This window comes from Tiliqua scincoides, chromosome 14, assembly GCF_035046505.1.
Source record: "Tiliqua scincoides isolate rTilSci1 chromosome 14, rTilSci1.hap2, whole genome shotgun sequence".
In the NCBI taxonomy this organism is placed as follows: domain Eukaryota; kingdom Metazoa; phylum Chordata; class Lepidosauria; order Squamata; family Scincidae; genus Tiliqua; species Tiliqua scincoides.
In genome coordinates, this window is record NC_089834.1 from 1,344,065 (window position 1) to 1,357,274 (window position 13,210).

The 13,210-nt window shown below is 45.9% G+C and overlaps 1 protein-coding gene across 1 annotated transcript in view; it reads left to right on the forward strand.

Annotated features, from left to right (window-relative positions):
* The window catches only part of UPB1 (beta-ureidopropionase 1), a 29,354-nt gene extending 16,406 nt beyond the window's left edge, over nucleotides 1-12,948 (forward strand). Inside the window, exons 7-10 of the mRNA XM_066609819.1 lie at nucleotides 816-897; nucleotides 6,460-6,502; nucleotides 8,151-8,305; nucleotides 12,327-12,948. Coding sequence (XP_066465916.1) covers nucleotides 816-897; nucleotides 6,460-6,502; nucleotides 8,151-8,305; nucleotides 12,327-12,410 — 364 coding nt within the window. The 3' untranslated portion in view covers nucleotides 12,411-12,948. The remainder of the gene's footprint in view (nucleotides 1-815; nucleotides 898-6,459; nucleotides 6,503-8,150; nucleotides 8,306-12,326) is intronic.
* Nucleotides 12,949-13,210: the final 262 nt, after the last annotated feature.

Sequence of the window (13,210 nt, forward strand, 5' to 3'; positions counted from 1 at the left end):
CTGGTGGGTCCCACAGAGCCTCCAATGGAGAGATCAGATGACTAATCGCCTCAAGCCCTGAGACTTTGCAAACTTCAGCGAGCTGCTAACTGCCCTCAAAGAGCTGAGCTCCTTCAGTTTGCAGGCTTGTGTCAATAAAGGGAAATAAATGTTTGAGCTTTTTTCTGGTATGCTTCCCCCCACAAGTTTGTCAGTGATGGGCAGTGGGCGCAGGGGAAGGCTGGGTCATGGAACTCAGCCCCTCGAGCCTTGAGGCTGTTCATTAGGCCCTCCTTATTACGAGACATGGATCAAGAAAGAAGACATTCATTTATCTCCCTGTATGTACACAAGCTAACAAACTGCAGGAGCTCAGCTCTTTGCAGGGCACTTGGCAGCTCTCTAATTTTTTAATGGGCTTGGGTCTTGAGACAATGAGCTATCTGATCCTTCAATCACCTGTATTTTCACTGCAGGTTCTGCGGAACCCACCAGGAATCAGGTCACAACCCACCAAGTGGGTCCTGACACACAGTTGGAGAAACGTTGCCTTAGCCGAATGTACCCTGTCTGTTTGGCAACTGAACAAAAATTGGGTTTTGATCCATTGGTGGGTTCCAGATCCACAGTTTGTGGACTACTGAATTGGAGGGGGAAAGACTTCCTGCCCTTGGTAACCCCAAGGAGGGTGGGAGGAGTGTGCCAGAGCCGGGAGACCCTTTCCCCAAAACTAGGCTGTGTGTTGAACCTGTGAGAGAAAATGGGAGAAGGTGGCATGAAATGGACTGGGCAGAAATTCTCCACGTCACATACACAATGTGGTGTTATTGTTTCAGTGAAGCCATGTGGCCCATTGAAGCCAGGAACGCCGCCATCGCCAACCACTGCTTCACCTGCGCCATCAACCGCGTAGGGACGGTAAGGAGAGCATTTGGCAGTTCACTGTTCTTAGCTTCCTGTGGGCCCTCGGCATCCATGGGGATCCACGACCCCCTCATAGTCTCCGTTAGTTGGACTTTACCATCTACTCTGTTTATTCTAATAATCGGTGCTCTATTTCTGAGTAACAAAGAAAATTCCTAAAGACTTAAGTTGCATAGTAGCAGCATAAGCCCTGCGAACAGAAAATATTCTGACAATGGGCACTTTGTTCAGCACGATCTCTGTGGATGATGCAGACTTGCAGGTGTGCCCAATATCCGGCTGCATCGTTGTTGGTGACAAAGGGAGGTCACTGCTCCTTGCATTCTCAAGGCGGTTATGGGTTTTTGATAGCAGGTGGACACCCAGACTTAACAAGGTGAGAAGCGGGAAGAGCGATCAAATACAATCTTTGCTTTCTTCCCGGGCAGAAGAAGCATTGAAATCATGCCTTGAGTATGCCTTGAGTATGAGCAGTGCATGTGGCCTGCTCCAAGTTGTAAGCAGTGTTGTGGCTAACACCTTCCCTCGCTGGACTCTGTCTGCTGCCAGGTTTTGCCCCCTTAAAGCATTAGAGCAGCCATTCTCAACCTTTTTTTTAATCTCAGGATGCACTAACAGGGTGCTAAAATTGTCAAGGCACACCACTAGCTTTTTGACAATTGACAAGGCACACCATGCTGCCGGTGGAGGGCTCGCATCTCCCAGTGACTCTATGGTGAATTACCCTCCCCCAAACTCCAGTGGCACACCTGCAGACCATTTGTGGCGCACCAATGGCTCAGTGCTTGAAAATTGCTGGTTTAGAACATTGCGGTTGCTTTCTCATGCATATAAAATTTTATTTATTACAGACTGCATTTTCCATTGAGATATGAATTGTACATGTAAAAGTTGTATACAGGTTGGTCCTCATCCACAGATTTAGGACCCACAGATTTGACACAAGTCCCAGCCCATATCGGGAGGGCTGACCTGTACCTCCTGAATGTGACTGGAAGAGTCTTCTGGTCACTTCTGAGGCCCAGGGGTGCTGTGCATGGCTTCAGAAGGCCTTAGAAAAATTCTGGTTTTTTCAAAAAAAAAAACTGGCAGTGCATTTCTAAGGGCTTTCTGAAATTCAGTGAACTCTCTGGGCCTCAGATTCACCTCTTGGATTCATGTGGTGGCCCCCACCTGTAGGCTCAATTATCTGCAGGTTTCAGTATCTGTTGTGTATATGTGTGTGCCTGGGAGTGAACCGCCAGTGGCTACTGAGGTCCAGCTGTAGTAAATTTCAATATTTACACTGCTGCAATTAGCACAGAGAATGAGATGAGAGAATTATAACAAATTCACGATGTGCCTGGCAGTTAAGTTTGGGTGGCCCGCTCAGAAACTTTCTGTGGCCCTTTTTTATGCCGTTTTTTCCATGTGCTTCCACACTTTCCTAGAAGTGTGGCATGACCTTCTGGGCATGTGGCCCATGCTGAGAACCACTGATCTAGTCCTACCAAGCCCTAGTTGGCTCTTAGAAATGCCTGCTCACAGATTTGCATTCATAATCTCTCTTGACGTTGATTTGTCTGGTTTGTAGATTCCTGAAACTCGCGCCCCACTTTTTAAAGAGAGGGGTGCCATTGATTTGTCTTGAGTCCCTCAGCACTTCATGCGCTCTCCAGCACTTTTCAGCGATTCTTGAGATCACATCCATAAACCTCTCCAGTACCATAAGAACATGAGAAGAGCCCCACTGGATCAGGCTAAGGATCCACCCACCAGCTTCCTGAATCTCACAGTGGCCCACCAGATTCCTTCATGAGCACTCAAGACAACAGGACCCCTGCATTCTGTTGCCACTCCTGTGGACCTGGTTGTCTCTGAATGCCTACTTCTGCAACCTGGAGGTGGCATGCATCCATCATGGCTTGTAACCTGTGATGAACTTTTCTTCCACTACTCTGTCCAATATCCTTTTAAGGGCATCTTGGCCAGACACCATCACCACATCCAGTGTCAAGGAGTTTCACAAATTAATGACACGCTGAGTGAAAACTACCCAGAGTGTAGTTTACCTGTTCCTCCAGACTTGCATTCGTTTGAAGTAACCAGGTGTTCCTTTATCTCTCGACCAGTCCTGAGTCGAGATGCCCCCAGTTTTTCATTAGTGCAACAGCTAGGCCTGGTCCACCTTCCCCTCCTGGGAGAAGACACATGCAAGACAAGACCTGAGGAGTCCTTCCTTCTCTCCGCCGCCTGTTCCTACTTCCTTGACCTTCCTCTCCTTCCAGAAAGCCTCTTTGTGTTGCCTTTGGCACGCCTCGTCAGCCTTGGCTCCTTCTGGGCTAAGCTTGCCTGACTTTGCCCCTGCAGGTGTGGGCTCTGCTTATGTTCCTTTGTTAACTGTCCTTGTCCATGCCCTTCTTGCTCCTCAGCTTTTCAGAAAGCTCCTTGTGCCATCGCAGTGGTTTCCTGTTTGCAATTCTGTGCCTCGCTTGTCAGAGAGCCCATCCTCCTTGGGCTGTTTTCTCCTCTGGCAGTTCTAGCCATGGGGTGAGACTTGACAACACAATCCTAACCTGCACCAGTACAGCCAGGCCACAGTGGCCTGCGCTGTATCCTGTGCAGATTAGGAGGCTGCTGGAGGTCACCTCAGGATATTTTTCCCCTTACCCCCTGTAACACCCCAGCTTGCCCTGTGCAGCTACTCAGATCTGCCAGCTATTTAGCTGGTACAAATCCAAGCAGCCCATATCGGGCTCTGATGCCCAGGCACGGCGGATACTGTGTGTGCCACTGCTGCTGATCCTGCCACCCTCCTGGGCCTGATCCTCCCCCTGTTCCATCCTCCCCCACCTAGAAAAGGATATAGTAGATATAGCGTCTAAAAAGGATATAGTGGAAATGGAAAAGGTGCAAAAGAGAGTGACTAAGATGATTGCTGGGCTGGGTGCCTTCCTTATGAGGAAAGGCTACAGCGTTTGGGCCTCTTCAGCCTAGAAAAGAGATGCCTGAGGGGGACATGATTGAGCCATACAAAATTATGCACGGGAAGGATAAAGTGGATAGAGAGACGATCTTTTCCCTCTCACATAACACCAGAACCAGGGGACATCCACTAAAATTGAGTGTTGGGCGGGTTAGGACAGACAAAGGAAAATATTTCTTTACCCAGTACGTAATTAGTTTGTGGAACTCTTTGCCACAAGAAGTAGTGATGGCATCTTGCCTGGATGCCTTTAAGACGGGATTGGAAAAATTTCTGGAGGAAAAGTTCATTAGGGGTTACAAGTCATAGTAGGTATGTACAAGCTCTTGGTTTTTGAGGAAGGCTGCCTCTGATTGCCAGAAACAGGGGAGGGCACCAGGATCCAGGTTGTGCCTGTTGTCTTGTGTGCTCCCTGGGGCATTTGGTGGGCCGCTATGAAGTACAGGAAGCTGGACTAGATGGGCCTTTGGCCTGATCCAGCGGGGCTCTTCTGATGTTCTTAAATGTCCCTTCCCAATCCCCAGAATGCTCTCCCACCCTTTGCACCACCCAGCACAAACTTACCTGCTTGGACTGGTGCAGGATCAGCGTCCGGCACCGGCAGGCTGTCGCACGTCCTTGTGCTGGTGCTGCCAGCTCTTGAGTCAACACAAATGTGCTTTATTTGTGACACTCGAGAGTCTGCTCAGGGGGCCTGCACTGGCTCAAGCGGCAGTTAATTGTCTGTTAATTGTCCTCTGAACCCCGTAAAACCAACTCTCCTGAAATCCGGGGTGTATTCTGACTTCCCTTCGCATTCCTTCCCTAGACATCAAGAAGGCCAAGATGATGTGGCCATTTTTGCCCCAGAGTCCCTGCCATTTTCATTCCCTTGACTGACCCTTTTCTGTTGGAAGGGTTGATGCCAAGTGGTCAGCAAGTCAAGCTGAGAATGTCTCAGAATTCCCATTCTGAGCTGGGTTAGACTTCAGGATAGCTGCTAATTTATAATATAATTCCATGCTGATTTTTATAGAGGGCAAGGGGCTGCCTAAAGCTCCCTCTGGGCGATGTTGCTCTCACAAGTGGTCAGATGGCACCCACTCAGATGACCCCCAGTCCTTTCTTTCAGGCTCCCGTATTCATAGTTGTGTAGAAGCTGGTCTGCCTCTCTCCTTCACTTTTTCTGGCAGGGATGGTTTTAGGGGGAACATAGACAGGACTCTCTTGCTCCAGGTTGGCCCAGCAGCAGCAATAATACAGGGGGCCTCAGTATCCATGGAGGTTCCATTCCAGGACCTCCCATGGATGCCGAAATCCACTAGAATCGTTGGAGGGGACACGGTGCGCGCCACAATGGCTTCAGGTCGCGCTTGTCCTCTCAGAAGCTTCCCAGACGAGACTGGAAGCCACTTCCGGTTTATATCAGTAGCTTCCTGCTTCCAGTCACATCAGGGAGGTCCTTGCAGTGTGCGCTTGGTGTCTGTGGATGAGAAGGACCCACTGAGCCTGTGGATAAGAAGTGAGTGAAAGTATTTCCTGACATGGGCTCATGCTGTAGGGTCGGGGGAGAGGTCTGCATGCAAAGAAGCTTGCATGGATGTTTCTTTCCCCTCCCCTCCCCATGTAACATCTGCTCAGAGAAACTGCAGAAGGAGCGGGATGAGAAACAGACTGGCAGCTCAGGGCCTGGAAAGAGCCCCTTGGGCTGGAGTGGGCTGTTGGCAACCCCAGAGAGCTCAGTCTTCCCCTGCAGTGTGTCCTTGGCTGTCTGAAATGTGTCCTTGTCCCCCTTCACCCGGGTTTTTGGGCACAGTGCGGCGAGCAAGCTCTTTGGGGCAGAGAACTAACCTGCGTGTGGCCAGCCTTGTCTGTGACAGAACTGGGCAAGCAGAACAAGAGGTGTCGCAGCAGGAGGGGTTGCAGCAAAAGGTGCCCTTGGCTTATCCGACCCAAGCCTGCAGAAGGATTTGCCTCCTGCCGTTCTCGGATGCAAGTGATGCTTTGCTTAAGAAGAGCCCTGCTGGATCAGGCCAAAGGCCCAACCAGTCCAGCTTCCTGCATCACACAGTGGCCCACCAGATGCCCTGGGGGCACACAAGGCAGCAAGATCCCTGCATCTTGGTGCCGCCCCTTGCATCTGGCATTCTGAGCTAGCCTATTTCTGAAACCAGGAGGCTGCACAAACCCACCACAGCTCGTAACCGGTGATGGACTTTTCCTCTAGAAATCTGTCCAATCCCCTTTGAAGGGCATCCAGGCCAGACAGCATCACCACATCGTGTGGCAAGGAGTTCCACAGATTACTTACATGCTGGCGAGAGAAATATTTCCTTTTGTCTGTTCTGACTCTCCTGACACTGAATTTGAGTGGCTGTCCCCTGGTTCTGGTGCTGTGTGAGAGGGAAAAGAACATCCCGCTCTCGACTCTGTATCCAGCCAGACGGACCTTATTCGACTGAGAATGATTGTTGGCGAACGAAGGTTTCTGTAGCCAGCCTTGAGGACCTGATTGTTTCTTGGCAGCGGTGGGGGGGGGAATGGGATCAGCAGGGTGGAGCGAAGCAACAGCGCCCCCTTCTGTTAACAGTGCTCTGTATTCTTTCCTGCAGGAAGTTTTTCCAAACGCTTTCACTTCAGGAGATGGTGGACCGGGTATGTCTTTCTCTTGGTTTCCTTACAAAGCAAGGCTTGTTGGTGCCGGAGGGGAGGTCCTTTCCACTGAAGTGGTGATGGGGTGATGCGGCCTGCAGTCTGTGAGCTCCAAGTTAAGCGCTGTGTGGAACCACCGTTGTCGAAGAGCAGCACTGCAGCCGGGCCCTTGTGCTGATGCATCCACACTGACGGTGGCATCTTCTGTGGCAGGGGGTGCAGCCGGAGGATTGCTGTCCCTGCAGCATAACATGGCGCAGGCCATGAGCGCCATCGAGGGGGGCGCCAGAGCATGCGCTCCAATTGCTTCCCTGTCGGGAAGTAGTTCGAGCGCATGCACCCTCTTGGCAGCTGGGCGGGTGAAATTGCCTCGCCAGCTGCCAAGCACGTGTTTCCCCTTCGGGAAGCAGTTGTAGTGCAAGCGTGCTGGTGACATCATGAAGCTGCGCGGCATTGCGACTTCAGGCCATGGGTACGCCAATGGGTGCAGCTTTCTTGCCTGGCCAGCTCTCTTTTGCAGAAGACTGCTTGAAGTACAGCAATACCTTGACTTCCATCGCTTTGCTTTTTCAACCATTTTTGACTGCAGTGGGCCCTCCTTATCCAAGGGTTTTGCACCTGAGGATTTGACCCAATGGTTGCGTCTTGGAGGTGTTCTGAGGCATGGCCTCCCCGGGCCTCAAAAAGCCTCCTGGAACCTTCTGAAAGGCACTTCCAGTTTTTCAGGCTTGCAGATTTGATTATCCACAAAATCGGTATCCACAGTGGGTCTGGGAACAGATCCCCTGTGGATACCAAGTGCCCGCTCTATCTCCATGTTTCATATTTCATCCATGTGCTTCCCTCTTTCGTCCCATATCATCCAAACCTCCACAACGTTTGTCTATGGTTCTTATGTTTATTTTTCTTTTATTGCTGTTCATTTTGCATGTATTCACATGCGTTATATAGTTATTTTTTGCTGACCAAAATACATTTGCAAGTTAAATCAGGCTAACTAGGACTCTGCTTTGACGTTAATCCATTTTTGACTTTTGTCTCTGTTCTGGTTCCTAACCAGATGAAAGTGCAAGGGATTACTGTACAGTGGGCCCTTGGTACCCGTGGGGGATCTGTCCCCAGACCTCCCTGCGGATGCCAATCTCCGCAAACAATTGAATCTGCAGGTCTTGTCCGGGAGGTCTTTGAGGCCCTCCAGATCTGCAGTTGGCACCCACGTTGAGTCAAATTCATGGGTGCTGAATCCACAGATAAGGAGGGTCCACTGTAGTCCTTTTCCCCTCAACCCAGGAGTATGGTTGTAGGCCTGCTCTTAGCTGTGAAAGAGGCCCACTCTGACACTGAACATCATTCACAGTTGTAGAAAAGGGTGTCATTTTAAAATCATCATCATTAAGCATATCTATATACTACTTTTAGCAGAAGGAAGAAAAGAAAAAGTGATTGTCATAGCAAATAAATAAAGGGTTGCCTCTCCCTGAAGGATTCACCATTTATTATAGCAAAGTTTGGCTGTGTTGCCGTGTGTGCTTAGAAGTAATAGGAGGTAGTAGTTAAAACTCTCCCTGCATGATGCAGTTGTAAGCACTCAAAGGGAAGCGTGTGTAAATGTTGACTTATATTAATTAACCTTTGTTTGTTGTTTTTAAAGCCCATCATGACTTGGGCTATTTTTATGGTTCGAGTTATGTGGCTGCCCCAGATGGGAGTCGAACCCCTGGACTTTCCCGCACCCAGGACGGACTTCTGGTGGCTGAGATGGATCTAAATCTTTGTAGGCAGATGAATGATAAATGGAATTTTAAGGTAAGACTTCTTTCTCTTTTGGCAAATCCGCCCAGTCTTTTGGACTTCTGTAGAATTGATCTGGTGCTGGTTGGTTTCTCCAGAATTCTAAACCACTCTATATATTTGAGGGCTGATCTGTGAGCCTGAGATAGTTGAGATTCAGAGGCGTATGCAGACAGGGCCTCCAAGTCACCATAACTTGCGGCTTCTGACCAGGGGAATGAGAAACTTTATCCTAAGATCTCAATCTTATCGAGGGAGATTTATAGTATAATTCTAGGCTTGTCTACTCAGAAGGAAGTCCCATTGTCTTCAATCGGGCTTGCTCTCAGAGGAGTGTGCATAGGATTGCAGCCTGTGCATGTACTTCATAGAGGTGGAGGAGTCATAATAAGACCATTGAGTCTAACCCCTGCCAATGCAGACTGTACCCAGCATGTAATTAATCTGGGTTTAATTACATGGGTTTAAAAGGAGATTGGACAGACTGATGGAGGAAAGTCCATCACAGGTTACAATCCATGATGGGCATATGAAACCTCCTGGTTCTAGAAGTTGGGCTACCGCAGAATGCCAGGTATAAGGAAGTGACATCAGGATGCCGGTATCTCGTGGTCTTGTATGCTCCCTGAGGCACTTGGTGGGCCACTGTGAGACACAGGAAGCTGGACTAGAGGGCCTTGGGCCTGATCCAGCAGGGCTCTTTTTTTTGTGCAGAGTTTATTTATTTATTACAGATACAGGTGAGGAAAATGGGTTAGACTTAGGGCTGGGACTACACAGGTTACACATGAGGGTATTGGCCATAGATTACAACATGCATTGTTCCAAAAAAAGAAATCAACGACTGAAAAGAAAAATACTCATCAATACAAAAGTTATCATATTTGTCATTATACTAATTAATGATTTATCTAAACGGTCAATATTGTTTAACTAAAGTTAACTATCCAGTCATAAAAAGGCTTCCAATATCTTCTTACTCTACCTAAATCTCTCTCTTTCATTCTTTCTGTTAAAACCTCCATTTCTGCTATTTCATAAATTTTATCTATTAAATTTTCTCTAGTTGGAACATCTGTAGATTCCACTTTTGAGCATACAATATTCTTGCCGCAGTAACGATATGTACAATAATTTCTTATATTGGTCTTTAATTTCTGATGTCACATTTAGGAGGAATATTTCCGGTTTGAATGGTAATATACAATTCAATATCTCTTGCAACAATTTATGTATCATTTTCCAATATTTCTTTGCTTTTTCGCATGTCCACCACATATGATAAAAAGTTCCCTCAATCTTTTCATTTCCAGCACTTGATGACCCAGAATACATTTTTGCTAATTTCTCTGGAGTTAAATACCATCTATAAAACATTAATTCTCTTTAAAATATACCACTTTAGTTATCTTAATATTTATATTCCAAATTTGTTTCCAGTCATCAATTGGTATATTATATCCAAAAATTTTTGCCCAGCGCACCATTGCGTCTTTAACTGTCTCATCCTCCATTCTTCTCAAGGAGAAAGCTGTATTTTTAAAATATGTTTTCCCTCATCAATCAAAAATATTTTATCAAAACTGCTTCTTCATAAAAACCTATTTTTTGGTCTTCTCGTATTCTTGTTCTTATTTGCATTTCGTTCCACCAATCCAAATTTATTCCTTTCTCTTCTAACTCAGTTTTTTTACTTGAGCTCTCCTTTAATATTCAACAAGTCGCTATATGTTCTATTTTGGTCTTTTTTAAATCCAATTCGGATTAGTTGCAATTTCAAGCGGTTTTATTCATCTGGGTAATTTAGAGTATATTTTGTATTTTATCTGTTCCCATATCCAAATTAAAGATCTTCTTAAAATGTGTTGTCTAAAATATCCATGCTGTTTAACTTTATCATAAAACAAGAATGCGTGCCGGCCTATTTGTAGATCATGTGCTTCTAATATTAAAATTTTGGAATTCAGCATGAGTTCCCAGTTTTTTATCCAGTTTAAGGCTGCTGCTTGGTAATAGAACTCCCAGTCTGGTAATCCAAATCCTGCTCTTTTTTTTATCATCTTGAAGTAATTTCAGTCTTATTCTCGGTTTTTTGCCTTGCCAGACAAATTTTGTGGTGCTTTTATTCTTTTAAAAAAGTTCTCTTCAAAATAATCGGGATAGTCTGAAATAAAAACATTAATTTGGGTAATATTTTCATCTTCAGTAAAGCTATTCTTCCCATTACAGATAACTGTAATTTATTGTATTTCTCAAAATATTTTTGTATTTCTTTCATTAATTTAATATACAGGTCCAGCCTTGTTATACATGAATTTTTTATACACGGCTTTGACTCGACAGGAATGGCCCCTGCAAATGAGAAGGAATGTGCTGATCCCTGGAGAAGGGGAAAAATGCACCCCTTTAAAATCATTTTAAAAAACTGAACAGTCCTTTAACAACAGCCTCCTTAATGAGAGGGGGGAGCAGCTGGCTGATAATCCATCAATCCTTCTCTCTCCAGGCGACTCTCCCTTCCCCCTGAGCAAGTGAAAGAAAGGTGATCACTTTGCATTGGTGAAGGGAGGGGCTGAGTGAAGCTTTCTAAGCTCTTGGAGGAGGACAGGTTGATGGATTGTCTTCTTAATGACTCTCACCTTATATCCCAAAGCTCAGCAAGGCTGTTTTTCAATCACTGGAGCAAAGAAACTTTGTTTTTTAAATGGATTTGCTATAGTGCGTTTTTTGCCATCCGTTTTTTGAGTGCTTAGAGGGGAACCCACTCAAATAATGAGGCTCAGCCTGTAATTGTCTTCCATTCGTGTACTTGTCTTTTTCCAGCAGGGCTCTTATGAACACTTACTCATAATCTCCTTTATTTGGAATTTAAACCCATTTGTCCTGGTGCTGCCCTCCAGAGCAACTGAGAACAAATCCACCCCCCCCCCTTCCACATGACAGCCCCTCAGATATTTATACATAATTCCTATATCCCCATTTAACTGTCCCTTCTCCAAACTAAACATGCCCGGCTCCTTCAGCATCCTTGGAGGTCTTGGTCTCTAGCCCCCCTCCCCAGTTTGTCAATATCCCTCTGAAACTGCAGAGCCCAGAACCAGCTACAACATTCCAAGTGGGGTCTTACACCATACTGACATCTCACAATTTGGATGCTATATTTTTGTGGATGCAGCTTAGAATCTCCGTCACCTTCTTTGCTCTCACACTACTAGCTTGTTTAGCTTGTTATCTACTAAAATAGCCAGGTCTTTTTTCACACCCTTAGGCAGACATCCCAAATTATATGTAGGCTTCTAATTTTTTTCTACCAGAATTTTTTATTCTGTAAAATGCAGAATTTTACATCTCTCCCAGTTGAAGCTTGTTTTGTTTTGCTTTTGTCCAGTTTTCCATCTTGTCAATATCCTGGATCTCATTTCTGTCCTCTAGGGCAGTATTTCTCAAACTGTGGGTCGGAACCCATTTCGTGGGTTGGGACACAATTACTGGTGGGTTCCACAGGGCCTCCAACGAAAAAAAATGGGTTATGAAAAGATCAAGCCTTGAGGCTCTTCAAAAATCAGAGAGCTGATGTCCTGCAGTTTGCAAACTTGTCAGAATAGGGAGATCAATGCTTAAGTATTTTCTGGGTGTGTTTCCCCAAATTTGTCAAGGACAGATAGTAGGGGGCAGGTGAAGATTGGGTCACAGAACTGAGCCCCTCAATTCTTGAGGCTATCCATTAGAGCTGCCTTATTATGAGAAACTGATAAGGTTTTTTTTTTTTTTTTTTTGCAAATAAATAAGTAAAATGTTCCTTGTAAATCAATAAATCAAAGTATTTCTTTCTAGATCAGCTTTTTTTTTTTTAAGTTTCAAAACTAGGTGTGTCCTGATAGTGTCATTTTAAAAAGTGGGTTCCAGTGCTACAAAGTTTTGGAACCACTGCTTTAATGCATTTTAACGCACCAATAGCATGCCCTCATTTTCAAAACTGGGGGGGGGGGGTGTCAGCTCAGAGGAAAGCTCCAGTGTTTTCTTTTTTCCTTTCTAGATGACCGGGAGATACTCGATGTATGCCAGAGAACTTGCTCTGGCAGTTCAGCCCAACTTCATTCCCAATGTCATCAAAGAATAACTTTACTCTGCAGCCCAGGGCGGATGGAATGAGAACACCTTATCTCAGAGATGCATGTGGGGATACACAAGTGCCTCTCACTACCTGAAGAGATCATTGGCTATTGGCTGATGGCAAACCTGCACTTGAGGAGTTAAGAGTTTAACCCACCGGATGAACAGCCCAATCTTTAATGACAGGGAACACAATGAAAAAGGGAACGGAAATTAACCTCAAGGTATTGCTCTGCAAGTGTGAAACTGGTTACTGTTGCACCAACCTTAAGGCACACCCAGCCCTCCTTTCCTGACCCATTTGTGTCCTATTTTAGGAGAGATGGGAGAGAGATGTAACTATTTCTGTTACAGCCGAATTGAATGATAAAAAGACAAGTGTAGGGGGAAAATCCTTTAAACAAAGTGAAAAGAATGGTGGGATTCAAAGAGTTCTCCTTTCTTCCCTACCCCATTTCAGGTTTCTTACCAGTAAAAAAACTGCTTAGTTGGCATTGTCCCCACTTTAATAAGTCTCCTGGCTTTTTGGACAGCAGCTAGCCTACAGCAGGTGCTTTGCAATAAAAAAACTTGCAACCTTTATTACAATGACACAATTACAAACAAGAGCTTGCACGTAAATAACATTTCTCTGCAAAATTTTAAGTATCCCTTTTGTACAACGAACACAGCCCGTTCCTCTCACAAACACAGCTAGCCTGATAACAGAGAAGCAGCGAATGAGGTTTGGCCTGCTCCGTTTTTCACAAGGCCTATTTCTGCCCAGCAAGGGCTGCCACAGATCTCCTGGCTGTGGACAGACAGGTG